Raw genomic sequence first — 27,422 nt, forward strand, 5'->3', positions numbered from 1 at the left:
GCCGTTTCATTCTTTGCCGTGTACACGTCTGTAGGGCTCATTGCCTGGGGAATCAACCCCACACTCTGCTACTCTACGGTGATGCTCTTTAACAGATGGGGAACTCGCTTTGTTGTTGAGTGAAGTCACTTCAGGACTGTTCTAACAACTCTTGATTGCCCAAGATGTTTGGGAACCCCTCTTACGATGAAGTTCATAGACGTTTTACAAGTTATACCCAGACCAGGCATGTTTTATTAGTACAATTAGATAAGTCTTTATTGGGAACTTTTGATGGGCTAAATTGTATACAAGGATGGGAAAGCAAAAGAATGGCAGGGCTCAGTGTCGTCTGTCCTCAGCAAGGACACAGAGCCATGAGGATGAGCCAGGAAGCTCTGGCTGTTGCGAGACCACAAAGGGCTGTAGGCACTCAGAGGTGGGGGCAATGAAGTGTGGGGAAATAGGTGTGGGGACAGTGTTAAGCAGTGGAGGAGGAGGATGTATTGTTGAGAACACCCTATCTGCAACAGTATCTAGGAACTCTGGGGGCTGGCTCAGGAAGTGGAGTCATTCCATTGGACCCATGTGGTGCAGTGTGGAAATAGCTTCTCTTTGTGTAGCTGGAGCCACACCCATCACAGACCCTGGCCTTGTGGGCAGGTCCAGGTGAGGCAGGAGGATCTGTGCTGGCCCAACCGGGGCCTCCCAGAGTGTCTGGGAGCAGACATTGTGCAGAGGTGTTAGGGTCTATTGTGGCCAAGCCACAGAACCATCAAGAATGCTGTGTTGAGCCCTTGGGACTGGTGGGAAACTAGAGACTTGGGGAAGTACTTGGGGACAGACAGAAACAGAAAGGCAAGAATAGGGGGCAGTTGATTGTTTTTATTTTTAAGAATATGCATTGTAGAGGCCGGTGCTGTGGCATAGAGGGTAAAGCCACTGCCTGCAGTGCTGGCATCCCATGTGGGCTCTGGTTCAAGTCCTGGCTGTTCCACTTCTGATCCAGCTCTCTTCTATGGCCTGAGAAAGCAATAAAAGATGGCCCAAGTGCTTGGGCCCCTGCACCTGTGTAGGGGACCTGGAACAAGCTCCTGGCTTCAGATTGGCACAGCTCCGGCCATTGCAGCCACCTGGGGAGTGAACCAGCGGATGGAAGACCTCCCCCCCCCCCCCGTCTCTGTCTCTCTCTCTCTGCGCAACTCTGACTTTCAAATAATCTTTTTTTTTTTTTTTTAAAGTACACATTGTGAACCAAGCCAGTGGCCAAAGACTTGTGCATATTTTGAGTGACCTGACTTAGACCAGGCCAACCGGGCATGTGATTAAAATCAGCCTAAAGAAAGGATGGAAATGGTGACCAGCAGAAACCTGGAGCCCTGGCGGCCTTGGGTACAGGCTAGGAATTTCGGCCTTAGCCACGGATCCTTCTTGAACTGGGAATGTCATGTCTGGATCCAAGTTTTGAAGGTGTAGCTGCCGGGTATTGGAGATGGAGATGGAGGGGAGAGACGCTGAAGGCAGGGAGACTGGCACTCAGAGCCTAACGGGGGAAAAAGCAAAAAATAAACACATGAACTGAGATGCTTCAGATGGCTGGTGTGAAAGGCTTCAAGAGTGGCTTGGATGCTGCCGGGTGACCACGTGTCCTGGTTTGCCCTGGAGATGCCTGCTTCATTCCTCAGTCCCAGCATAGGGGAGTCACATGGCACTTCTCTGTAGGTCAAAACCATTAAATGTGCTTTCATTTTTTATAAATGTTTATTTGGAAGGTGGACTGTTAGATCTTACATCACTCCTCGAATGCCTGCAGTAGACAGGGGCTGGGCCAGGCTGAAGCCAGGAACTAGGAACCCTCTGTGGGTCTCCCAAGTAGTTGGCAGGAACTTGAGTACTTGGTCCATCACCTCTGCTTTCCCAGACACATCAGCAGGAAGCTGGATCAGAAGTGGAGCAGCTAGACCTTGAACTTTGAGCTCTGACGTGGAATTTGGGTGTCCCCAGTATGGCTTAACCTGCTGTGCCACAACACCTGCCCCTCAGGAGGCTTAACCTAAGGTTAGAAGTTTCTGCTTTCACCCTCAGAAGGGTTCTCATTTGGGTGATGAGTTGATCATCCTGGTTAGACGAGGGGATGAGGCAGAGGAGTGTTTGCAAAGGTTCTGAGTTTGGTGACCTGAGTGCCTGGGGACCATTAGGCTGGGAGGGGAATGATGTTGACCTACCTGTTCACCAAGTTTGGGATGGACTCACCTCTGACTTCCCAGTGGTTTGTGGGACCATTCTGACCCTGAGTGGCACATGGGACCCTCAGAGGAGCGCTTTCGGCGGCATCACTTGGGTTGGGAGGACTGAGCTCTGCTGGCTGTGTTAACACATGTAGGCCCAGTACGCAGGGCATTGCCCATGTGGGTGTTCCAGGTAGGCAGCTCAGGTCAGCCTGAGGTCCTGGGCTTCATTCTCTTAGCTGTGCCTGTTCAGTGATTTTAGACCGTTTTTCCAAAAACCCAGCCAGCCTCACGGCTGCTCCTCCTTGTTAGCAGTGGAGACCGGATAGATGGGTCTGTGGCTCAGTGAAAACACGTCTGCCCCATGCATGCCTCCCACGAGGCACTGGGCCCAGCCTCCTGTGCGTCAGACCACTGTACCCACATCTGCTTCAACATCTGAGCGAGCAGCACTGCGCGGCCAGGGAGGAGCACAGGTGTCACTATGAGGAAGCTGGCTTGAATCGTTTTATTCACAGGCTCTTGCTGGAGTCTGTTCATCTCAAGGGTTCCCTGCAGGCCAGAGTGCAAGGAGGCACAGGCAGTCACTTCCACTTGCTTTCACCGGTGGCGCTGCCAGCCGTGCCAGGGCAGCAGCACCCAGAGGCTCTGTGGCTTTGTCAGAAGCACATTTTTCTGATAATGGTGCCTTGGGGAGGGGCTGGCTGTGGGAGGAGCTAAGCAGGGAAGGGCTGGGGCGCCGGGAGCCCAGCGCAGCTGCAGGTTTCGGTGGCCAGACAGTGGCAGGAGCTGGCACTGCGTGGAGAGGCATCAGGTGCTGTGCGCCAGGCTGGTGGGCGAGGAGGTGCCGGAGCACCTTGTCTCTTGTCTGAGCAAAGCGACGTTGATCGGCACGTGGGTTCTCTTTGCCGTTTGGCTGAAAGTTCTCATGGGGCAGTAGAGTAGAACAAGCCAGGGTCGTGTCAAAAGCTCCGTCCCTCCCTCCCTCCCTCAGAGTGAGGCCTTGTTTTTTGTTTTGTTTGGAAATCACCAGGTTTTTTTTCTTTCGTTCTGACTACAGTAGAACTCATGAGTATTGTAGAAAATGGGGAAAAGGCAGAAGCAATGAGAAATGCGGTAGTCCTGCTGTTTTTCTTAACATTTCCTCCCTTCTTCGAAGTGCACCTGCTCAGTGAGACGCTGTTTTGCCGTGAACCTTCCCAGACTGGCCCTCTGCTGTGTGTACCCATAGACGGATGGAGTTGCTCATGCAAGACAAGGATCACACTGGATGCAACATTTTGTAGCTTGTGTTTTCAGTTCCTCTACCGCATTTGTCATCCCAAATCAGTATGTGTTAGCTGGCTACCTGTCGGTGACTACCGGATTGGCCTGGAAGTGACTGCGTGACGATCTGGCCCCACTGCTGAAAGGTGTCATGGCCCGTTCTCCTTTTCTGCTGTTACAAACCGTCCCACGTTTAGCATCCGTGTTTGCCGCTTCGTTCCCAAGCTGGCATGTTGGCAGGAGCAGTTGCTGGACTGGGCCTAGGTTCCTCTCCAGGTGCCATCCATTTGCTGTTCTGATAACATGATCGTGCCCACACCCTTCTTGGTGTCGCCAATCTTTCAGTTCTTTTTTTAAAAACACAGCTCGTAAGTTTAAAAATGACAGCACATCATTTAATGGTCATTTCTTGAATCCTACGTAAAGTATCTTCATCTTTATTGGCTCCTTGTATTTCTCGGGTGAATTTCCTATTTATGGCTTATATTTTCTCCCTGATTTATAATAGCATTGAGGATGATATGAAACTTTTCTCTGTAAGGATTTCTTCGAGTGTTAAAACTTGTTTATGGAAAGCCTTTTTGAATGCTGTCAACTTTGTCCATTTTTTTCTTTTGTGTAATTTGAATGACAGAATTAGGGATGGAGAGAAATCTTCATCCCCTGGTTTATCCGGGTCGCCCACGTAGATGCAGGTGTCTGAGGACTTCAGCCATCTCCTGTTTTCCCAGGCACATTAGCAGGGAGCCGGATTGAAAGTGGAGCAGCGGAGACGCCAACTGTCATCCATGGGATGGTGGCGTTGCAGGCGGTGGCTGAACCCATTATGGCGGCGTGCCAGCCCCTGAGCTCAGCACTTCTGACATCTCTTCACTGCTTCACTAGGGCAGCTAATAGCATATCTCGGTAATGTGCTCAGTTTCTGCTTTATACAGTATCAGACCCGCGCCAGTGCCACTGACATTCACTCACGTTTGCAGCTTGTTAGGAAATTACCACCTTGTTGGAAAGCCTCAAAGTTGGGGTTCCTGGAACCCCAGTGCCTTTACAGCCTTGTATAGCACTTGGAGAGGATCAGCTGCTTTTTCATTAAAAACAGATTACAGCCAAGGGCTGCAAACTCCGCCTGCTCTAGTGAAATGTGTGAGACTCCAGTCTTCCTCCTGGGTATGCCTGCGACCTGGGGCTCGTTCCTCCACCCTGCTGAGCCGCCTCTGTTCACTTCCCTGTGCAAGGTCCAGCCCTGCCTTTAACGCCACTCCCATCACTGCTGCTCGGCTTCGTGAGTCTTCAGGATTTCAGCTTTGGGCAGTGTCTGTTGCTGTGTTTCTCATTCCCGCTGCCTGTCATTTTCTTCCTGTAATCTTTTCTTTCCATCTCAGAGCCTTTTATTTGCAATCCCTTCAAGGCAGGCACTTATTCATTTGGATTCTTCTCTTTGTTTCTGCAGGCCCTTAGATGTGTCTGCCTCATTTCCTGGACTCTGTCTCTGCAGCTGAAATTAGAAACCTGCAGAAGCATAACAGATGCTAGAATCTTGGGAAGCAGCAGCCCTGAAATAGCTTAGATCTGCAGGCAGAGGGCTTGGCTGTAGATCCAGCGGCAGCTCACCGTGGGGCGGTCCTGGCTGGGTGATCACACTGGTCCCCTGTTTCTCCTAGAGTTCTGAGGTTGGCTTCACTGCATTGTCATGCTCTTGGCCAAAAGTGTGCCTTCTCTGGTCCTATTTTTGTCCTTTTTGCCCTTTAGAGTGTTGTTAGTATGAAAAGCTTCAGGAAATTTTCACTTCAGACCCGTATGCAAGCGGGAGTTTCAGTCTGAAGCTGCAGGCAGTCTCTGAACAGAAGTAGGGGCGCCGAGCTGTGGGTGGCAGGGTCTGCTGGTCAGGTGGCTCTGGAGGCCGTGGGTCACTTGAAAACCAAATGGCTGCCTAGACACACCGAGTTCTTCCTCCGGGGTGATGAAAGCAGCCCCCAGGGGTGGAAAGAATGCAGGAGAGTTGCCAGAAGGGGGTTAAGGTTGGCAGGCACCAGGGGCTTTTTGCTTTAGGTGCGTCAAGTTCTCTGGTACACCAACCTGGTGGGACAGCTGTGAGGGTTAAGGGATGAGATCTGTGTGTGTTAGTAAGTACTAAGTGATTAATCACAGCTGTGTGGGATGGGCTGCCAGATACTTAATACTTTATACCCTCCAGTGTGTTTAAGTGACAGTGGAGGGCTTTCTTCCAGTTCCTTTGAGGTGGCAGGTGGCCGCAGGGTGCCTTTATGCACAGTGGGGCTGATGCCCTGCCAATTTTCAGGCTGGGCTGCTCCAAACTGGGGGGAGTCCTTTTATGCTGGTGGCATAGGGCTGCCCAGGTAGATCCCTGTAGGTGAGTGATTTGAAATGCACTTCCTCACAGAAGCGTGTTCACCGTGTGGGCTGTCTTGGAGACCTAGCACTTCTAGGATTGTTTCCATGGAAAAGGTGAATTCTGGGTTCCAGATGTAGAACTTGGAGCACAACTTGTTTGCCTATTGATCAAGGAAGCCCTGGGCACTCCAGGAGAATGTGGGGCTGTGTGGCAGGGGAAGTGGTCATAGAATGAGGCTATTTTTGGGATGGGTCCCAATGGGAGTAGCCCCCCCGGACTGTGTCGCCTCCCACAGCAGGTCAGTCCTAGGAGGACTTCAGCATGTAACAAGGTAGACAACTCAATTTACTTTGATCTTTAAAAATGGCTTTTTTAAGAACGTTGATTTCAAGAAGTCTCCAAGAACATTGAAAAGGTGGGTGGGCACCACTAGCGAGAACCTTAGCAGAAAAGCCAGCCCAGTGGGTGGAGCCGTTCCCCGTGCTTGCCCACGGTGGCGTGTGTGAGTGTCGGTTGTTGGCTCCAGGGTGGATGTGTGAGAGTCGTGATGAGTTAGTGCCTCTCACTGTTGTGTCCTGGAGTCTGACAGTGAGCAATGGGCTCATTCTCCCGGGTGGACATGAGTCTGTCTGACGTGGGTGCCCTTTGTTAATGTCCCTCACAGGGGAGAGTTGAGTTTGCTTTTCTTTCCACCTTGAAGACAGATTCCTATAGATTGAGGTTCAGAAAAAAATTTCTAAAAGCGCTATAAAAGGAAACTGACTTGCCTTCCCGAAGGTTATTTGGCTAAGATGGTATTTCAGGAGCCTCTTCTGCTCAAATGGTACTCCTGAGGCTGGAAGCCGTAGAAGTCCGTTCACCAGGCTGTAGCCTATGCCTTCTGTTGGGCCAGGTGTTTTGGGAGAACCAAAGATGGATGCAGTGCAAACCTTCCTCAAAAGACGTGTATGATCCAGACGGGCAGATAAGATATGCAAAGCAGCGACTGGAACAGACAGCATGAAATGAACGCTGGGCTATCAATCATCCCTGGGAGCTGGAGAAAATCAATTATACATGTATGAATGCATACATTTTAAATGGCAGTGTGTTCAAATGCATAGTCCAGGCGGTCAGTGAACATGGGTAATTTCTGAAAGAACAGTCTTGAGCTGGACCTCCAAGGAGGGCGAAACTACAGGTTGTGCAAGAGTCTGTCGCATGCAGATTTTTAAAAAAATTTCCATGGCTGTAACAGCTTTATTCTTGAAGAGCTGACCTGGAGTTAACCAGAGGGGCACATGGTGGTGGTTCTAAAGATTTTAAAGTTACCTGGCAGAGTTTGCTTCAGGTTTCACCGGTGTTGCCCCCTGTACTGAAGCTGTGTCTGGGGGTGGCCATACCGGAGCCCCCATCACTTGCTCTTCGGGGGTGTGGCGGCTGTTCCCACGGGTCTTTGCTCCAGGAAGCTTCCTGCTGGGTCTCACCTTTGGGTCAGAAACTTTAAGTTACCCTGCACCCACAGCGTGCAGCCGCCTCTGCCCCGCAGGGCGTGTGGGGTCCTCTGTCGTCACCTGTAATCCCGACTTTTCCTTCTGCCTGCCTTTGCACATCAGGCCCGCAGCCGGCCTGGCGCAGGCTTCCCCCTCCCCGCAGCCTCTGGTCTGTCTGCCGGGCCTGCCCCTTCTGCCTCTGTGTGTGCGTATCCTGCGTGTCCATACAAGAGGTGCCCGCAGGTCACTGCTTCCATGAAACCTTTCTTGATCTCCAGCTCAAAGAATCTGCCACTTCTGAGCTGCTGGGGCTGTGCTGCCCCACTGCTCTTGGGCCTGCCTGCCTTCCTCTCTCCTCCTGTGGTTTTGCTTACTACTTCTTTGTTCCTCCCCCCCGGAGCCAGGCAGAGGCCTCAAGGCTTTTTCTCCTCTGGACTTTCCGCACCTGGCATCACCTGTACTTTGCACACGGGTGGCCTTACTTCCTGTAGAGCTGCCTCAGGGTCATACTGGTTCACAGCCAATGGTTGCCCTTGGCCTCATAACTCAGGCCTACCCAGTGAACGCCTGGGCCTCTTTCGCTATTTTTCCATGTGTAGTTCATGGTCTTTGCTGATGTCTGCCGAGGTGACGGACACATGCAGGTAAGTGGGATGTGTTTGCCATGACATTCTGCTGTGTAACAAGTCTCTAGGATGTCAGTTTATCCGCAGTGGAGTCCCAGAGCAGATGGAGGAGTAAACAGGCAATCATTAAAGACACTTTGAAGATGGCAGACTCCAGCATGGTTGCATCTTAAGAATGGTGCTGTCTGAATGTTGTGAGACAGCTGCAGTAGTAGGAGCTGGTCCAGGCTGCTGTGGTGTGATGGTGTTGAGTACACGCGAGGTCGATGGCCTGGTGGTTAGATTGCTCCCCATGGTCAGACCCAAGGGTCCAGGTGTGCTATGATGGTGGGTTATTTCTGTTGTTCACTATGCTGCCAGTCAGTCTGATTTGGGGACATTGGAAGAGTCCACTTTTTTTTTTTAATTGCTGCATACAAGCCAACCCAATATTTAATGGCATAAAAACAGTCTGTTTACATCTGGTGTTCCTGTAAGTTGACTGTTCACATGGGCTCCCTTGGCCAGCTGATTTGCTTTCCTGGATTCGATCTCCACCTGTAGGTATAAGACCTCTAGACTTTTTTCTGTTTTTTTTTTTTTCTTTTAAAGATTAGTTTATTTAAATTTATTGAAGATTGACAAAGAATCTTCCATGTGCTGGTTCACTCCCCAAATGGTTACAATGGCCAGAACTGGGCCAATCCAAAGCCAGGAGCCAGGAGCTTCTTCCATATTTCCTGTGTGGGTGCGGGGGCCCTAGCACATGGGCCATCTTCTACTGCTTTCCCAGGCCATAGCAGGGAGCTGGATTGGAAGTGGAACAGCCGGGACCCGAACAGGCACCTGTTTGGAATGCCTGTGCCACAGGCAGATGCTTAACCTATAATGCCACAGTGCTGGTCTCTTAATTTTTAATTTATTTGAAAGGTAGAGACAGACCTTGCATCCTCTGCTTCACTCCCCATATGCCTGCAATATCTGGTGCTGTGCCAGACTTAATCCAGAAGTTGGAACTCAATCCGGGTTTCCCACATGGGTGGCGGGGACCCAGCTACTGGAGTCTTCACTTGCTGCCTCCCAGGGTGCACAGCAGCGGGAAGGTAGAATTGGAGCAGAGCTGGGACTCGAACCCAGACACCCTGGCAAAAGGGTATTGGTTGTCCCAAGCAGCGTCTTTTTTGAGAGGTAGAGTTACAGAGTAAGACAGTGCTTCCATCTGTTGGTTCACTCCTCAAATGGCCACAGTGGTCAGAGCTGATCTGGAGCCAGGAACTTCTTCTGGGTCTCCCACGTGCGTACAAGGATCCAAGCATTTGAGCCATCTTCTGCTTTCCCAGGCCATAGCAGAGAGCTGGATCAGAAGAGGAGCAGCCAGGACTCAGCATCCATATGGTGATGCTGGCACTGTAGGCAGAGGCTTAGCCCATTATGCCACAGTGCTGGCCCATCCAAGCAGGATTTTTTTTTATTTGACAGGCAGAGTGGACAGTGAGAGAGAGAGACAGAGAGAAAGGTCGTCCTTTTGCCGTTGGTTCACCCTCCAATGGCCGCCATGGCTGGCGCGCTGTGGCTGGCTCACTGCGCTGATCCGATGGCAGGAGCCAGGTACTTATCCTGGTCTCCCATGGGGTGCAGGGCCCAAGTACTTAGGCCATCCTCCACTGCACTCCCGGGCCACAGCAGAGAGCTGGCCTGGAAGAGGGGCAACCGGGACAGAATCCGGCGCCCCGACTGAGACTAGAACCCGGTGTGCCGGCGCTGCAAGGTGGAGGATTAGCCTAGTGAGCCACGGTGCTGGCCATCCAAGCAGGATCTTAACCACCACACCAAACACCTGTCTCAGCAAGCCAGTATGGAGGGCCTAATTCTTATGCACATGTCTTGGTGTTTCTTTAAGGACAAATATTTGAGCATCTGTTAATACCTTTGGGCTTGTCGCACAATTGATAGGTGTCTACAACGTGCCGCTGTGTGTGCTCCAAGGACTGGGGAGAGAAGCCAAGATCTGAGAGCAGTGGCTCATCCAGGGATCATGTCTTCATTGTCCATGTGACTCCTGGCACCTGCCACATGGGTGCTTACATATTAACTTGAGTTAAGGGATCCCAGAATGTTTTATTAGCATGGCATTGCTAATTAGGATGGGGATGAGACCTTCTCCATATATGCCCAGGATAAGGTGTGATGTGTTTGCAAAGTTATATAACAAAGAACCTGGAAAGAACCCTTCCAGGAGAAACTGCAAAGGGTTTCCTGGGGGAGGCCACGCAGGCTCCTGTGCTGGGATCCTGAAGCTCGGATGGAGACCCCCGGGCTGCGGGCCTTAGCTTGTGAAGGGCAGGTGGCCACGGCCCCTCTGCCTGCACCATTCCTCACAAGACTGCCCTCTGCCTCCCCACTCGTACAGTGATGCCGTTGACGCCACTGTCAGCTCAGAGTCTATGGCATCGTCGGGGCATCTGGTAGGTGACAAGGGCGTGCCACCCATGGGTGCTGAAGTGCTCCTGGAGGTGTTTCTGGGGGAGTGGCTAGAGAGGGGAACTGTGTCCTCTTTCCCGTCTCCTCCCATGTCTGCTCTGTTAACTAGCCGTGGTCACAGGGACAGCAGCTGCAATGAGAGTACAGCCTCTTGGGCGTGCAGTTAAAGCAGGGCTGGTGTCCACTCTGAGTGGTTGTCCTCCCCTGTGGGCAGGGGCTCTGCCCGAAGACATGCTCCCGTGTTACATGATCTTGAATGTGTTTATGATGGATTACGTCACCAGGTAACTTAGTTTCAGCCAGTTTAATTATCCCAGTGATGTCATTTTGAGAAGGCAGTGACAGGTGAATGTCTGGTGTCCCTGGAAGGAGTAACTGGATAGTCTTTGTTTAAAGGTGGGGCTGGTTATTAGCTGGCCGTTACTGCAGGTGTTGCAGTTTGAGGTTGGACAAAGTTCTAGAGAATATAAGCTGTGTGAACACTTGGCCAGTTATGCTTGTGGCTTCCTAAGTAATTTTTTTCAATGTGTGCACACACAGGATTTATTTAACCATGAGGGAATAAACATAGATTCACATTCGAATGTGGGCTGCCCCTCCCCTCATGGAGAAGTTCCCATCATAAGTGGGCCAGGGGGTCACCCGTGAAAACGAGAGAGGTACCTCTAGGTGTTGTGTATGGTGAAGAGAGCTCTAAGTGTTGTTCTAAGCTTTCAGTATGTTAGGAAAAAAGACCACTCGTAGTGGATTATCTGAGCAGGATGAGCAGGGGAGCTGTTGACGCTGTTCACTGTATTCGTGCGGTGCTGGGGCGTTCTGTGGTTCTGAGTTGGCCGGTGGGTGACGATGGACTGAAAGCCTTGGCTCATGGTTGGGACCTGGGTTCCTGACTCTGAACCTCTGGGGAAGGGAGAGGGGCTGGAGGTTAAGCACCAATGGCTAATGACATGATCAGCCTATGCCTATGTCCAAGCGAAAAGCTTTGCAGAGTGTCTGTTGCTGACCATCCCACTGGGCTAGGAGGGTGGTGTGCCAAGGGAGGGCACCAAGGCTCTGGGTACCTTCCCTGTACCTTGCCCTATGCATCTTTTCTTGCTGGCTGTTCCCAAGTTGTTTCCATTATAATAAACCAGTATTAGTAATGTGTTTCCTACAATCTTATGGCCTGTTCTAGGAAACTATGAATATCTGAGGGAGGGGGTTATGGGACCCCTGTTTTTGGCTGGTCGGAGGTACAGGGGGACATCTGGGACTTGGAGCTGGTGTCTCAAGAGGGTCAGCCGGGTGGGCCTGGGCCCCAGCCTGTGGGATCTGTGCTGACTCCAGGTAGCATTGGAGGTCCCCCAGTTGGTGTCTGAAGAACTGGCTGTTGGGTGAAGGAGAACCCCCAGGCATGTGCAGGTGTAAGTGCACTTCCTGAACTGGGCTGTTGCCCAGCCACACTGAGATGATAGCTTCTGGCTTTTAGCCAAGGTGAAGTGAACCTCAGTAACTTAACGGTCTCATCTCTGAAGCAGGTGGAGATTGGGAAAGGGTATCCGTAAATGAGGTGTGAGTTGAGGTTAGGCCAGACATGCCCTTGGGTAGCGAGGCCTAGGGGCCCAGAGTGCTGTGACCGCAGTAACACACTGATGTGTCTGTGTACAGTCCTTACCTTAGGCAGACTAAGCAGAGGGTCTCTTGGTCTGAGCTAGAGTGTTTTTTAAGATTTATTTATTTGAAAGAGTTAGAGTTCTTTCATCCACTGGCTCAATCTCCAGTTGGTTGCAATGCCTGGAGCTGGGCTGATCTGAAGCCAGGAGCTTCTTCCAGTCTCCCACGTGGGTGCAGGGGCCTGAGGACTTGGGCCATCTTCTACTGCTTTCCCAGGCCATAGCAGAGAGCTGGATTGGAAGTGAAGCAGCTGGGACTACAGCCGGTGCCCATACAGGATGCCGGCACTGCAGGCGGCTTTACCCACTACACCACAGCACTGGCCCTGGGCTGGAGTTTTAAGCATGATTTTACATATAGGTATTGCCAACTAATATGGAAAGAGTGTTGCACAGTTTTCTTCTGGTCAGGTGTTCAGAGTTTTAAGGTGTTTCTCCACTAGAGATGGTCTTCTTGCAGGTGGCGGTGTGTTCCAGAGTACTGGAACAAAGAGCTTGTGACGCATCCTGAGACCAAGGCCTGGGTCCTGGAGTCTGCTGACCTCGGGAATAGGGCTCCAGGCATGGTTTATGGGTGACTCTGAGGGCTGCTGTTTTGCCTACCCCTGTCTTATTTGCCCCTCTTTTTAAATCCTCTTCCAGCCCTTGGGGTCTTCGTGGGCCTGGTCCCTGTCACACTTGAGGTTTCCTTGTGATAGAAGAACATTTCCTCTGAGCTGCCGGTCTCACGTGTGCTCCTGCAGTGGCGCTGAGCTAACTTGCTCTGTGGATTGTAGTCACCAGTACACCATGTTCCTCTGACAGCTGTGTTTGTGTTTGTACAAAAGGGTATTGTTGAACCACATGAATTTCAGGTAGAAGTTCAAGTCCTATGACCAAGAACCTGGGCAGTGTGGAAGAACTGAGGCAGAAAAGGCCCCTTTCCTGGTTGCCTGTGTACAGTGGAGAATGTCTGTGTTCTGGGTTTTGTGTTCTCACAAAGCTTAGGGAGCAGAGGGGCAGGACACCGAAGGCTGTCTGTGTGAATCAGGGTGGTGAACGTTACTTGCACTGAATACAGTTCTCCAGAAATAAAGCTCTCAGCGCCCAGCTTGTCTTTCTGTCCGAGGACACTTGATTCACCAGCTGTGACCCAAAACACAGGCCCCCTGCCCAGCCGGCCCGGGTGTGGCACCTCCTCCTTTGGCAGGGCGCTTTCATGTTGTAGCACAGTGTGGGGATTGTCCACCTGCACAATGAGGACTTTCTCTCTGGGCATTTTTCCCCTTTCCCACCACCTTCGCAGTAGCTGCTGGGTGAATCACCTGTGTGCAGAGTGTGTGAATCTGCTCGAAAAATCCCAAGCCTTCTGTTGGCTTTTGTTGGTTGCTAGTTAGTTACTTACAAACAGCCAAGTCTTGGTTTTCCTGAGGGCTGGGGAGCCTCCTGCTGGGGTGAGGGGGCTGGGGTGGGGGCAGGGTCTCGGGGGCTCTAGGAATGGGTCATCTGTACCCAGTGCTGTCAGCCACATTAGACTGGGAGATGATTCATCCTTTGGCTACCGGGGGTAGGAGCCCCTGCAGGGGTTGACCTGAATCCCGGCTTCATGGACCTGTTGAAGGGTGGAAGAGGAGGAGGGGGTGGGCTGGAACCGTCACATGGGGACAGAGTGGGAGCATCTGTGGGAGGCGTATTTCAGTCTCAGGTGACTCACTATTTTCTCCCAAGTTGCACCTGCTATTGGCTGCACAGAAATGCTGTTCTTAGCTTCTGCTCCCTGGTTACTTTTTAGCTTAATGATCAAATACAATATTGTAAAGAAACACTCAAGATGAAATATGGATGCTTGGACAGAGTGGGATGGGGAGGCAAGCAGCACAAATGATCAGACTACCCCCAGTTCACGCCCATGTACCTCCCTAGAGCAGGGACACCTCTCCCCTTCCCCCACCCCCTGCCCCTAGCACGTTGCACAGAAGCCTGTGTGTGTGTGTGTGTGTGTGTGTGTCTTTGAAATATTTGAAAGGCAGAATTACAGAGAGGCAGAGGCAGAGACAGAGGTCTTCATCCACTGGTTCACTCCCCAGATGGCCACAATGGCTGGAGCTGCACTGATCCAAAGCCAGGAGCTTCTTCTGGGTCTCCCACCTGGGTGCAAGGGCCCCAGGACTTTGGTGGTCTTCCACCACTATCCCAGACAATAGCAGGGAGCTGGATCGGAAGTAGAGCAGCCAGGACTCAAACCGGCAGCCACATGGGGTGCCAGTGCTGCAGGCAGCGGTTTTACCCATAGTGCTGGCTCTCCTCGTGTGTGTGTGTGTGTGTGTGTGTGTGTGTGTGTGTGTGTGTTTTAAGTTCTCTTAGCAAGGGAACTTGCTCAGTCCCTTGTATGTGGCAGATGTCCTGTTAATGTTGTCTAGGTCTCGCCGTGAGGATTTTGATGAGGTAGCTGCTTCCAGGGAGTTCTCCTTCCTGTTGAATTTGTCCTACTGTGACACGTAATGCCGGGGGGCCTTGGGTTGAGTGTTGGTGAAATGAACGTCATCCGCAGATCTGGCCTTTTGTCAGACTAGGGGTGGCCGTGGGTCACGTCACCATGCGTTTCCCCTATATGCTCTCTGGAAATGTCTGCTTTGGGAGTGTGTGTGTGTGTGTGTGTGTGTGTGTCTCGAACACTGAAAGGACAAGGGGAGAGAAGCTGTTGGAGTGTGGGGCTCTGCAGGCAGGTTTGCTGTGAGGAGGCTGGAACGTCTGTTGGCTGCCCAGCGGCCGAGGGCACCACCTCCCCCACCGCCCACTGGTCTCCCCGAATACAAATACAGAGCCTTTAGCAAAGGGTGGTTAACCTGGTGGTCAGCTTGCTTGATCTGATCCGCACAGCCAGACCACTGTAGGGTCCAGCTACACCCAGGGCCTGCTGAGGCCCTACCTCTGCAGTTCCTTCTCATTTGTGCCTTTAATAAATAATCAGATTATTTGTAACTGACGTGGTAACTGTACATGTTTGTGGGGTGTAGTATGACATTTCAATACCTGTACCCCATGTGTAATGATCAGAATCTGGGCAGTTGCCATACAGTGGGGCTTCAAAAGGTTAATGAGACACACCATCTTCTGATTTTCTTCATGTCATTTTGAAGTTCCTGTGCCTTTAAAGAGTGGCACTGATTGGTGATGGTTTCTTGTGCTTACAGTTGGAGTGATAGTTTAGGAGATGGACAAAGGTGATGGTTACACAGTAATGTGAATGTGCTTAATGCCACTAAATCGTGCATTCAAAAATGGGTAAAATTGTAAATTTTATGTTACGTTTTACCATAATAAAACTGAAAATTGAGAATACAGAAGGGACTGGTGACAGGCACAGTTTCTCCCCACGCCTTTCTGAGGAGGGGATTCTGGGTTGTATGTGCACGTGTTGTCCTTGTGCCCCGTGGTCAGGAGACCTAGGGCAGACTCGGAGGTAGGATCCAGGCAGGCATCCCCTTGGAGACTCCCAGCTGGGCTGCCACCCAGGGATGAACAGCAGATGCTTTGCTCTGAACACAGGCACTGTAATCAGTACCTGATCAGGAGCCAAGAGTTTGGGCCCACATTGTGGTGCGGGAGTTAAGCTGCTGCCTGTGATGCCGGCATCCATATGAGCACTGGTTCAAGTCCCAGCTGCTCCGCTTCTGATCCAGCTCCCTGCTAATGTGCCTGGGAAAGCAGCAGCAGACAGCCCAGATACCCGGCCCCCTGCCACCCATGTGGGAGATCGGATGGAGTTCCAGGCTCCTGGTTTCAGCTGGCACAGCCCAGGCCATTATGGCCATTTGGGGACTGAACCAGTGGATGGAAAATACTTCTCCCCCCTCCTTTTCCCTCTCCCTCTCCTTTTCTATCTCTCTCTCCCTGTAACTCTGCCTTTCAAATAAATAAATCTTGGGGTGGGGGTGGGGAAAGCCAGGAGTTACCAGGATCCTGGAAGTTACCCTTGGTGCCCTTCCAGTTGCTGAATATCAGTGGTATCCCGACTTCTAACACTGCTGTTGACCTTGCTTGCTTTTAAAGTTGATGTAAATGGGGTCAGATAACATAATATCCTTTTAAGCATTTTTTTCATACTTAAGTTTACCTTCGTGTTTGAAGGATAGAGATCTTCAGTCCACTTGTTTACTGCCCAGATACCCACACCAGCTGGGGCTGGGCCAGGCTGAAGTCAGGAGCTAGGAGCTCAGTCCGTGTCTTCCATGGGAGTGGCAGGGACCCAACTACTTGAGCCATCACTTGCCACCTCCCAGGGTGGATACCAGCAGGAAGCTGGGATTGAAAGTGGAGCTGGGGCTCATATCCAGGCTCTCCAGTATGGAGTGCAGATGGCCCAAGAGTAGTCTCAACTGCGGCACTGAGTGCTGGCACCTGGTGCGTGTTCTAATGTCTGCGGTTTGCTCGAGCTTTGTCCTTGTTGAGTGGAGTGGTAGACGCTTTCTTTATTCTCATTGCTCTTGAGTGTTCTGCAGTGTGAATCTGCTAGAATGTGTTCACTCCTCTGTTTATATGCATTATTTCCGGTTCCTGGCAACAAAAACTGGAAAACGGGTGCACTAAAGTAAATTTATCTTTTGAGTTCACTTTTTGAATTATCGTTGCATCTGCAGGTTGAGGGGCAGGTGGTGGGCCTGCGGTTAATCTGCTGGTATCCCGTATTGGAGTGCCTGGATTTAAATTGTGGCTATGCTCTGGATCCTAGTGTCCTGTGCCTGTACACCCCAGGAGGCAGCAGGTAACAGCTCAAGTCGTTATGTCCCTGCCATGGATGTGGGAGAACCTGGCTTTAGTTTCCGTTTCCTGGTTTCAGCATGGCCTGGTCCGGGCTGTTTATGGACATTTGGAAAATGAACCAGCAGATTGGAGCTCTGTGTAGCTACAACAATTTTTTAATTTCCCAATACCCTTTCCAGTGCTTTTGGGGGTGTGGTTGTTTTTAGTTGTTAGGGTGAGTGCATAGCAGGTGGTGTGTAAGAGTATCTCACTGTAGTCTTAGTTTGAATTTTCCTGATTGTCATACTTGAGTGCTTTTGCAAATTCATGTTCACTGAAAGGCAAACTATGTCCATTATAATTCTAGTGGGTGAAGAGTCTGTATGCATCCCATCATCCCCTACCCTTGGAGAACTTGAAAAGTTTGTCTTAAAGCCCACCAAAACATTTCACAGCTTGGTGTCACGCCCTGTCAGACTGAATGGCATGTGACCATGTAAACTCAGCATGCTGGGAGAGAACCCAGAGGGCGGTCAACTCCCAAGATGCTCAGGGGTCTGAGAGTCACACATGAGGAGCTGTCGTGTTGACTCTTACTTATAGGACCTTCTCTGAAAGGATTTAGTTGAACAGAAATCAAGCATTTGACTGTGGAAACCCTGGTATTAGCCTTATTTGACTTTGAGATGGGAAATTGATTTAGGGTAAAAGGAATGTTGCCTCTTTAGAATTCCATCATTGGCCTTCCCCCTATTTTACAATCTTGATTCCTAGACTGCTTCTTCCCTCAAAGATTAGATAGGAAGAGACCAGGCCATGGTGCCTTACACACTGAGGTAGTCTCTACCTGTCCTCTCCAACTGAGAGGGTGTGGTTGTCATGCGATTTCTGGCTCAGGGAGGGTGTGGCCTGGAGGCCAGCAGGTGTGCTGTTATAGCAGGTAGGGACCAGCCAAGTGGCTAAGAGGAGACTTAGAGTTAGTAGTGTTGCACCTTAGAGGTAGGAGGGTGCCCTGTCCCTGGGTTATAGAGCAAGTGAGGGCAGGGGATCCTGACTGCTGCTCAGCTGCTGCTCCTGGGGTGCGTCGTTCCCAGAGTGCGAATGTCTCTCCAGAAGTTGCATTTCACTAAAATAAAGCTCCTTAGACAGGTAGAATTAAGAAACTCCAATTGGATGGATTTTCTTGATAAGATTTTTTAGTCTTTGAGAAGCAGAGAGAAAAGTCTTCCATCTGTGGGTTCACTCCCCAAATGGCCACAATGGCTGGAGTTGGGCTGATCTGAAGCCAGGAGTTTCCTCCAGGTCTCCCATGTGGGTGCAGGGGCCCAAGCACTTGGGCTATCTTCCACTGCCTTCCCAGGGCATAAGCAGAGAGCTGGATTGGAAGAGGAGCAGCTGGGACATGAACCAGCGTCCATGTGGGCTGCCTGTGCTGCAGGTGGAGGCTTAGCCTACTATGCCACAGTGCCTCCAGGTGAGCAGTCTGTATGTATAAGAGATGACCAGGCTGGTGCCGCGGCTCACTAGCCTAATCCTCTGCCTGCGGCGCCGGTACTCTGGATATTAGTCCCGGTTCTGTCCTGGTTGCTCCTCTTCCAGTCCAGCTCTCTGCTGTGGCCCGGGAGGGCAGTCGAGGATGGCCCAAGTCCTTGGGCCCTGCACCCGCATGGGAGACCAGGAGGAAACACCTGGCTCCTGGTTTAGGATCTGTGCAGCGTGCTGGCCATAGCGGCCATTTGGGGGTGAACCAACGGAAGGAAGACTTCTCTCTCTCTCTGTCTCTCTCTCTCTGTCTAACTCTGCCTATCAAAAAAAAAAAAAAAAAAAAAAAAGACCAGGCCATGCAGCATTCCTAAAACGGCCTGACTGCCAGACCCTTTGGCTTAGTTTTCTCAGGCTGACCATCTGCTAGCAACTCACAGGAGGTCTGAGGTAAGAGACTGGATCCAAGGCCACTCTGAGTTTGCAGACTCATTTCTCTTAGGGCTATCCTTGCCTATATTCTTGCTGAACTATGGTCTTTATCTTAAAAAAAAAAAAAAAAAAACTTAGTTGTAGTCCAGCAGGCATTGAAGTGGCAAGAATCTCTGGTCTCTATAACCCTGTTTATGTGCAAAGTCCCCCCCCCCCCCAAAGAAACCTTTTATTTAAGGGATACAAACTTCATGCTTTTCATGAGTACAACTTTAGGAATACAGTGATTCTTCCCACCATAACTGTCCTCCCACCCACAGTCCCACCCCTCCACCTCCTCCCTCTCCCATTCCCAGTCCCATTCTCTACTAAGATCTATTTTCAATTAACTAAATACACAGAAGACCAACTCTATACTAAGGGAAGAGTTCAGCAATTTGCATGGAAAAAAAAAAACCTGTGAACAGTCGAACAAGAGCTGTTCAAAGTCATCATGTACAGTTGTGATGTGTTACACAGCAGAGCACATAGACTGGTTGTCCACAGACTTTGGATTTCTAAACTAGGGAGGACAAAGCAAACAAGAATCCCAGCCGTTGATATAGGGTTGTTGTATGTTTTTCTTATTTTGCCAAGAGAAATTAATCCTAAACAAACCAACTAACATTCACTTATCCACATTTTTTTTTAAGATTTTATTTATTTGAGAGGTAGAGTAACACAGAGAGGGAAAGAGGGAGAGAAAGGGCTTCCATCTACTGGTTCACTCCCCAGATGGCTGCAACAGCTGGAGCTGGGCAGATCCGAAGCCAGGAGCTTCTTCTGGGTCTCCCAGTTTTCAGGTGCAGGGACCCAAGGACTTGGGCCACTGCTTTCCCAGGGCATAGCAGAGAGCTCACTCTCCAATGTTGGTGCAGAGGCTCTGGGCTGTTGGAGTCCTCAGTTGTGCTCATCCTCACCCTCCACGTAGGTCCACTGTGTCCCTCCAACTGATGTACAGTTTCCTCTGCTGTTTTCTCCCTAACTCTTCCCAGAGATTACCTTTGTTTTCTTAAAAGGGACCACATTTTAACACGGCCATCCTGCTCATGCAGTCTTGACCTTTGTGTATCAACACAGGTGGGAAGATGGAGGTGACCACTGGCCACTGTGCTTTGGCTTGGCATTGGTACCTTCTTCATTCCTCCTCTTCACTTCCTTCCGTCCTATTTTTGCCTTCATCCTGCCGAGGCGAGATAGACCTCTGCAGTGCCTGCTGCCCCCTTGCCAAAGGTGCTTGGGCTAGGAGGGCACAGGGCCCGGCTGGCCGTTCCTCTCCCTGAAGTGTGCAAGGTTATGACGTAGCTGACTTCTGATTCATTTCCCACGATCAGGGGGCTTGGCTTCCCCAGGACTGTGTTCTCCACCCCCTCAGTGTTTCCTTAGCAGTGAATGAGTTCTGCCGCTGGCTGCAGATTGCTCTTTACCACTTCTTTGGCAATTAAAAAGAGAAAGCATTTTTTTTTTTTTTTTGACAGAGTGGACAGTGAGAGAGACAGAGAGAAAGGTCTTCCTTTTTCCGTTGGTTCACCCCGCAATGGCCACTGTGGCCAGCGCACCACGCTGATCCAAAGCCAGGAGCCAGGTGCTTCTCCTGGTCTCCCATGGGGTGCAGGGCCCAAGCACCTGGGCCATCCTACACTGCCTTCCCGGGCCACAGCAGAGAGCTGGCCTGGAAGAGGAGCAACCGGGACAGAATCTGGTGCCCCGACCAGGACTAGAACCCGGGGTGCCAGTGCCACAGGCAGACGATTAGCCTAGTTGAGCCGTGGCGCCAGCTGAGAAAAAACATCTTGCCAAACCTTCCTTCTTGTTGCCTTTGTAGCTGTGGCTTCATTTGAGACTACTCAAATAACGAGATCGCCCAGGAGAGGTCAGCGGGCTCTTGGGGGTTATCCTTGGGGCATTTCTGGATTTCGACTGCACGTTGCACTGAGGCTTGCTGAGTCGCAGCCCAGTCCTGCTGATGGGCCCACGGCGTGCCGTGCGCTTGCCTCTGATGTGTGCTCCCTGGTAGAGCTGTGCTTCGCCACTGATACTTATCTTGAAACAAGGCGGTGCTGGGAGCCAGAAGTCGTCAGCCCAAGGTTCTGCCCCTACGAAGAAGAAAGTTTGTCTCCCCCAGACCTGATTTGAGTGCCGCAGCTAGTTTCTAGGGCACTTGGGTTTCCTGTCCTGTGTTCCTGTGACAAAGCCTGGAGCCTTTGGTCTCTCTTGGAACACAGCGTAGTGTGGGTGGAGAAGGATGGATTCTCGAATTCACACCCAGCCTTGCTCACCTTCTATGGGCTGCAGACTCCACTCAGCACCGAAGTCTCACTGGAAGAGTTGTGAGGAGCACTCCACTGTGACAGAGAGTCAGACTCCTGTAGGGCAACCTTTGCCACCCCTCTCACCATCTGGTAGCTGTTGAAGACTGATTCCTCAGTGCCTTTGCACACACTGAGATCTTTTTCTGTGTTCCCCATTCTATCTCTTTAAGAAGTCTCTCCAGATCTGTGGAATTCCCAGAGGCCTCTCCTCCTGAATCTAGCACTGAACAAGGACGATGGCAATGTCCACACCTCCTCCAGAGGTGAAGCATCTGTAAAACACCTCATCCGTGCTGGCTCATACGAGTTCTCCTACACATATTTGAGTGCCTGTCATACACCTGGCACGGTTCTTGGCACTGGAGATTTATTACATTATCGGCAAGAGACAGGCACACGGTGAACCTGATTGTCTGAGATAAGTGCTCTGAAGAAAATGCAGAGGGAGTACCCAGATTTAGTTAGTGCATTAGCAAAGGAGCCTTCTGGGGGTGATAGGAGCTGAGGTTTCCATGACAAGCGCAGGTGCGAAAATCTGGACAGAGCTTGTGGAGGAGAGTCGGAGATGGACAGGCTCCAAGGGAGAAGAGGAGCCAGCACGGTTACAGCGGCGTGTTCTCGATGGGCAGAGGTGAGGTTGACGGAGGGGACGTGCAGGGTTGGAAGGCTCCAGAAGCTCAGCCTTCATTGATCGGGGAGGTGACGTGATCTGATGGGCTCTTCCCAAAAGGCACCCTGGCTGCTGTTCGGAGGATGCCGGGTGGGAGTTGAGAGTAGACACGGAGAGGCCAGGTAAAAGGGTGAGACGGGCAGGCCGAGTGAATGGGGAAGTGTCAGACCAAGGACGCCCTTTGGAGAAGAGTACAGGGGCTCGCTGGGTGTGGATACAAGGAGGACGTAATAGGAGGCAGAACCACTTCTAGGCTTTTGCTTGAGCAACCAAGTGGGCTGAGTTATCCCCTCCACCAAAGTTTGAAAGGAGAGCGCTTCAGCTGCTGGCTCACCCCTAGATGGCCACCGTGGGTAGCGCTGGGCTGAAGTCAGGAGCTTCCTCTGGGTCTCCCACATGGGTACAGGGGCCCAAGCACTTGGACCATCTTCCGCTGCCCATCTCCAATCAGCAGGGAGCTGGATCGGAAGAGGAGCAGCTGGGACTTGAACAGATGCCCATATGGGATGCCAGCGTGTTTTTTTTTTTTTTTAACTTTCCATATACCTGTCCATGTTAGATACCAAATAAAGATAGCAAGTTGGGTATGTGGAAAGGCTGGGAGCAAGTGACATGCATGAGTTAGCAGCTGTGCAGTTGGGCAAGCTTGTATCAGGATTCTATTATGTTGCAGGCAAGCGCAGGAAGTGTGTGGAGGAGGGGAGTAGCGTGGTCAGGCAAGCCAAGTTGTCCTGGAAACGTGGCTTGTCCCAGTGCTCCTGTGGGGAGAAGGATTTGTCCTCCTGCCTTCACAGTGGCTTGATTTCATTTGCTTAGCATCCAGAGGTCCCTGGCTTTTCTTATCTTGCCTGTTCCATCTGGGGGCAGAGTTTTGTTGAGTAATTAAATTGTAATAAATTATTCACTGGTCTGCCTTGCCTTGTGTTTTAACGTTTTCATTCTGCCATCTGGGTACCCTTTACGTGGTGCCGGGCTCCAGTAGGAGGTGCCAAGAATAGCAATGATAACAATTTGCATTTGTTTCTTGCTTGATCATCAGAAACATGCTTTCTTACATGCTCATCACCCAGCTACTCAGAAGCCGCCGCTGGCTTCTGCGGGAAGGATTGGGCAAGAGTCCCTGGGTGGGGATTACGCCCTGGGCTGTGATGTTGCTCTGAACTGCCTTTTCGAACTTTGCTCCCACCGCACCTCCCCAGGAGCCCCTGGCTTCAGCCCAGCCGATGGCCTTGCTCTCGACAACTCTCCTTGCACGCCTGCCTGGAACACACGCCCCATGTTCCACTCTGTTGCTGCAGGTCTCTGGGGAGACTTCCTGGGGCTCCTTCCGAACACTGGGGCTCCCGTTGGGCAGCTGTGAGGGCGGGTGCCACTAGCTGGACTTGATTCTGCACAGGGGTGATTCCGCGTTCTACCCCTTACTTTAAATTGATGATTAATGTTTCCTCCTCTTATGCTTTGTGTGCTTAATGATGCAGTCGGCTCTCCTAAGAGCAAAAACGCGTCTCTGAGTGTACCACTGTGCCCCGCAGTACTGCCTGTGCCCATACGAGACACTTAAAGTCTGATGGGAATTCTTGCCTTTAGATGTCCTTGTGAGGTAAGACAGGCAGGAAACTTTGGAAGGAAGGGAGGCCCCTAGCTAATCCCAGGCTACAGAGCAGCGGGCCGCAGGGCCCGGGGCCGGCTGTAGTACCACCAGCTCCGGGCCCGGGGCCAGCTGTAGTACCACCAGCTCCTGTTTCCAGCCTTTCCCCCAGACTGCACTCCTTGAACACAAAACCATTGATTGACCTGGTCTTCCTGCTCCGTGAATGATGCTGCTTTTCCAGCAGCTGAAGGTGCTCCTAGGACATTAGACGAGAGCCCTGAAGCTTGTTAGTGCCTTCAGCTGGACTCTGGCTTCTTGGTGGAGTCATTGTCCCAGTCTGGGGCAGATGGTAACTACTAGTTGACCATTTAAAAAATCTGTCTTAAGTAAATCTTTAAACAAAAATAAGAATTATTTATTTGAAAGAGTTATGGGGAGGGGAGTTCAAATTTTCATCTGCTGGATCATTCCCCCAAGTGACTGCAATGGCCAGGGCTGGGTCAGGCTGAAGCCAGGAGCGTCATGCAGATCTGCCACATAGGTGCAGAGGCCCAAGGACTTGGACCATTCTCCGCTGTTAGCAGGGAGCTGGATCAAAAGTGGAGCAGCCAGGACGTGAACTGGCACCCACGTGGGATGCTGCTGCTTTACCCGCTGTGCCCCAGGGGCTGCTAGCTGTGTAAGTTGCAAACGTATCCAACCCCATTGTGCCTGAGCAGTCACAGGGCCCCTCCTGCAGGGCATCAGCTCCTGCAGGGCTGAGAGCCGTGTTTTCTGGAGCCTGTGCAGGGCTTTGAGAAGAGTCCTGTGGAAGGAACAGAACCTGGTGGTGGCAAGGAGACCTCGGTGGCTTCTGGTTCCTGTGTGTTTCTCTTCAGCCCAAGCCTGGTTGGAGGTTGCTTGTCCCCAAAGATGGAAAATGGGTGGCCTGTGTGATAAAGCACATTCTAGAAGTCAGCTGTTGATCGGCTCCTCATTAATAGAAACAGGGTAGGAGTCTGGGACGTAGGGGAGCATCCAGGACGGTCCATCAGGGTACTAGGCCGATGCTAAGGAGCCTGATCTGGCCTTCTTCCTGTTAGGTTTAGAGAAGCTTTTGTTTCCTATCACATTCACGTTCGTTTGGCACATCTGTTGCCTAAATGCTTTCTTAGTCTGCAGGGCCCAGAAATTCCCACAGAACTGGGAGTCCAGACAGATACAAGAAGTAAAGGGCGCCGTGGCTGTGCTCACTGCAGAGAGAAGAGCAGCATCGCCAGGCAGCGTGCTGTGGTTGGGGACCAAGCTCTGTTCCTCGTGCCCAGAGCTGGTGACAGTCGTGTAGGTGCTGCTGGGTCGTGCAGGTGGTACTCCAGCGTTTCTGGCAAAGGGGAGGCTATGAGCAGCAAGACTCCGCCGTGCTGGAGCACGCTGTGTGTCTGCATTCCCCTGCTTGACCAGCGTCACGGCAGCAGGCTTCTGTATGCCAGGGCCGTAAAGATCAATAGCCATGACCTTGTGGAGAAGCAGCTGCGCAGGTCAGTGTCATCCAGTGTAAGGCTGACCTAGTGAGGGGCTGGGCAGCAGGAGCGAAAAGGCTTGACGAAGGAAGCAGTATTTCAACCGACTTCAAAGCGTGCATGGCAGCTGGGGGAGGGGAGGAAGACTTTGAAGCAGAGGGAAAAAGCCTGAGCGAAGGCAGACGGCGGGACTTGAGAGGTGTTCGACGATGGCCCGGTGTGGCTAGGATGCAGGAACGGTGGTGGTGGCAGGAAGGGTCACTTGGGCCATATTGTGGACTCTCCTGAGTGAACTTCTGTATGCACCAGGGGCTATTTAAAGCAGAGGAGTGACATCGTGAAGGATGAGGTGGTTTTTGTTTGAAAGATGAACATCGTGGGATGGTTTTCTAACCTTGGCCTGGTGATGCTCGGGGCTGGACAGGTAGTGGCTCTGTTCATCCCAAGTTTGCCATCAGCCCTGAGCCCTGCCCACCAGATGTCAGGAGCAGCTACACACCCAGGTTGTGACAACCAAAAATGTCTCAAGACATTGCCACGTGTCACCAGGGGGCAGTTTTGCCCCCAAGCCCAGTTGAACTGCTCTGGAAGCAAGTGGTCTAGAAAGCCAGTGGGAGTGGGGATAGGTTGGAGGCAGGAAGACTAGGCAAGCGTGGGTGGTGTGTTTTTAGGCAATGTAGGGAACCTTCAACGAAGGCATCGGAACAGATTCGAGGGAGATGTTGAATTTGAGGGACAGGTCAGCGTAATCTGACGTGCTCTTGGTGCCTGAAAGATCGGAGTTGAACCAACGGGTCCCAGTGACCAGTCGGAATCCCTCAGATAAACTTTAAAGTGTTGGGGGGGGGGCCTTGGAGAAGTAGAAGTGGGGGGAGGTAGGGTCTGTCTCTGGGTGCAGTCTGCCTTAGGCACCTGAGCTCGGGTCCTTTGACTTCCCCGGCACTCTGTCCTCCGTCTGTAATATGTGTCCATGGAACCCTGTGCCTCCCACTGCCAGAATTCGAAGACTTCATGTTGGCGAAAACCCTTTGAAAACAGCAGCGTGCTCCCTGAAGAACGGGGCCCTTCCAGACGTGAGGGCAGAGGGTCAAGCATGTGCAGGACATGGGCGTGAGAGGAGCACTGTGCGGGGACAGTGACCAGTGTGTCTTGTCTGAGCTGTGCACTGACAGATGACAAGGCTGGGCAGTACTGAGCTCTGGTGGGTGTGGGGTGGGATGTTGGGGCCTGGTGGTGGTGGTGGTGGTGGGGAATCTGCTGGTGGTCTGGTGCCAGTGTCTTAGCTGTGAGTGGTGGGATGCTCTCCCCCACCGTGGTGCTGTTCTTCATCCTTGTGTCAGCCCTGAAAACAGACACCAGAGTGAACTGATAACCAAAAGGTGCTGCGTTCAACACAGCCGATGGTGGCCACAGCAGAAGAGCAGTGGCTGATGGGTGGTTTATTTGAGGCATCTAATGGTTCCCTTTTGGGGAGTTTCATCCACTTCCCGCAGGTTCCTAGGGCACGATTTGACTCTAGAGAGCAGCAGCCTCAGAGTTGAGCGTTGATTCCCTGGGGCCTTGTTTCTCACACCTGCTGAATAATGATAGCGCCCTTCTCCCTGACAATAAAACCCTGAACTCTGGACTCCCGCATCTCTGATCAGAGAGGCCTTCACGTGGAGCTCGAACCTTGACCTTGCCGTGGATGCACTGGAGGACATTGAAGATCTTAGGAGCAGCTCTCTTACTGGGAGTCAGGCAGGTGGTTGAATGATAAACGCACAAGGAGTGTCGAGTTCATTTTCGTTCCGTCTCCTGATTGGAAAGCCAAAGCCCAGGACGTGGAGGATTTGTCCAGGCTGTGGTTTGGATGCTCAGGCAGGTCCACGTGCCTTGGTAACCCATCTACCAGACCCCACCATTGTCTGCTTCGGCAGTTGGTTCCCTCTTGCTCAACACTGCCTGCCCCACGTTCGAAGTCATTCTGGAAGGAATAAACCTGACAGCCTGTGTCCGAGCCAGACCGGTTGCTTTTCTTTTGTGCATTGTCTTTTGTGCATTGAAGTTCGTTTAGGGAAGGGTTGCATGGATCACTTAGCTCTGCTGGTTAGTGCTGGTTTGTTCTTTGCGATGTTCGCTCCATATGTGATGCTGTTGTCTATAGCAAGCCATTTGTTTTCGGCAAAATTTTAGTTTGAGAAGGTGAAGCCCTTTCATGTTCACTTTGGTCATTATGGTAAATCTCCTTACCCTCACCCCACTCACAGAACCCTTCAGGTTGAAGTGTACGAAGCGTGCATTTCACAATAACCTTGCCTTTGCTCTTTTTCTGAGCTCTGGGAATGCAGGGGGTCAGGCCAGCTACTCTCTAAGCTGCAGACCCACTTTTCCGCTGAACACAAAGGAACAGTGAGTGTCTCAATCTGTCTCTGAGATGCCTGCATTTGGTGTGGAGGAGTTGGAGGGATCCATGGTCATTCTAGACACTCTGGTTACCCTGTGGTTCGGGAGGGAACTCCTGAGAGCTCGGTCACCAGATAGGCGAGTGTGCGTTCTGCATGACGTCTGCTCGGTAGTCATTGCCCTTGGACTCCACATGGCAGTCAGAGGCACCATAAGATCTCAGGGCTTGGTGGCTTAAACAGCAGGCACTCTTT

The 27,422-nt window shown here is 51.6% G+C and overlaps 1 protein-coding gene across 4 annotated transcripts in view; it reads left to right on the forward strand.

The window, feature by feature from the left end:
• Positions 1–27,422, forward strand: part of MYO5B (myosin VB) — a 324,299-nt gene that overhangs the window by 93,467 nt on the left and 203,410 nt on the right. For 2 of the 4 annotated variants that reach the window (XM_070050184.1, XM_070050188.1), the window contains exon 1: positions 5,998–6,157. The exons of 1 other annotated variant lie outside the window; for it this stretch is intronic. In XM_070050184.1, the coding sequence (XP_069906285.1) occupies positions 6,074–6,157 (84 nt within the window). In that variant the 5' untranslated portion in view covers positions 5,998–6,073. Of the gene's footprint in view, positions 1–5,997; positions 6,158–27,422 lie in introns of those variants that run through there. One more of the 4 variants, XM_070050185.1, reaches the window with a different exon arrangement.

The sequence above is a fragment of the Oryctolagus cuniculus genome, chromosome 10 (genome assembly GCF_964237555.1).
Source record: "Oryctolagus cuniculus chromosome 10, mOryCun1.1, whole genome shotgun sequence".
Lineage (NCBI taxonomy): Eukaryota > Metazoa > Chordata > Mammalia > Lagomorpha > Leporidae > Oryctolagus > Oryctolagus cuniculus.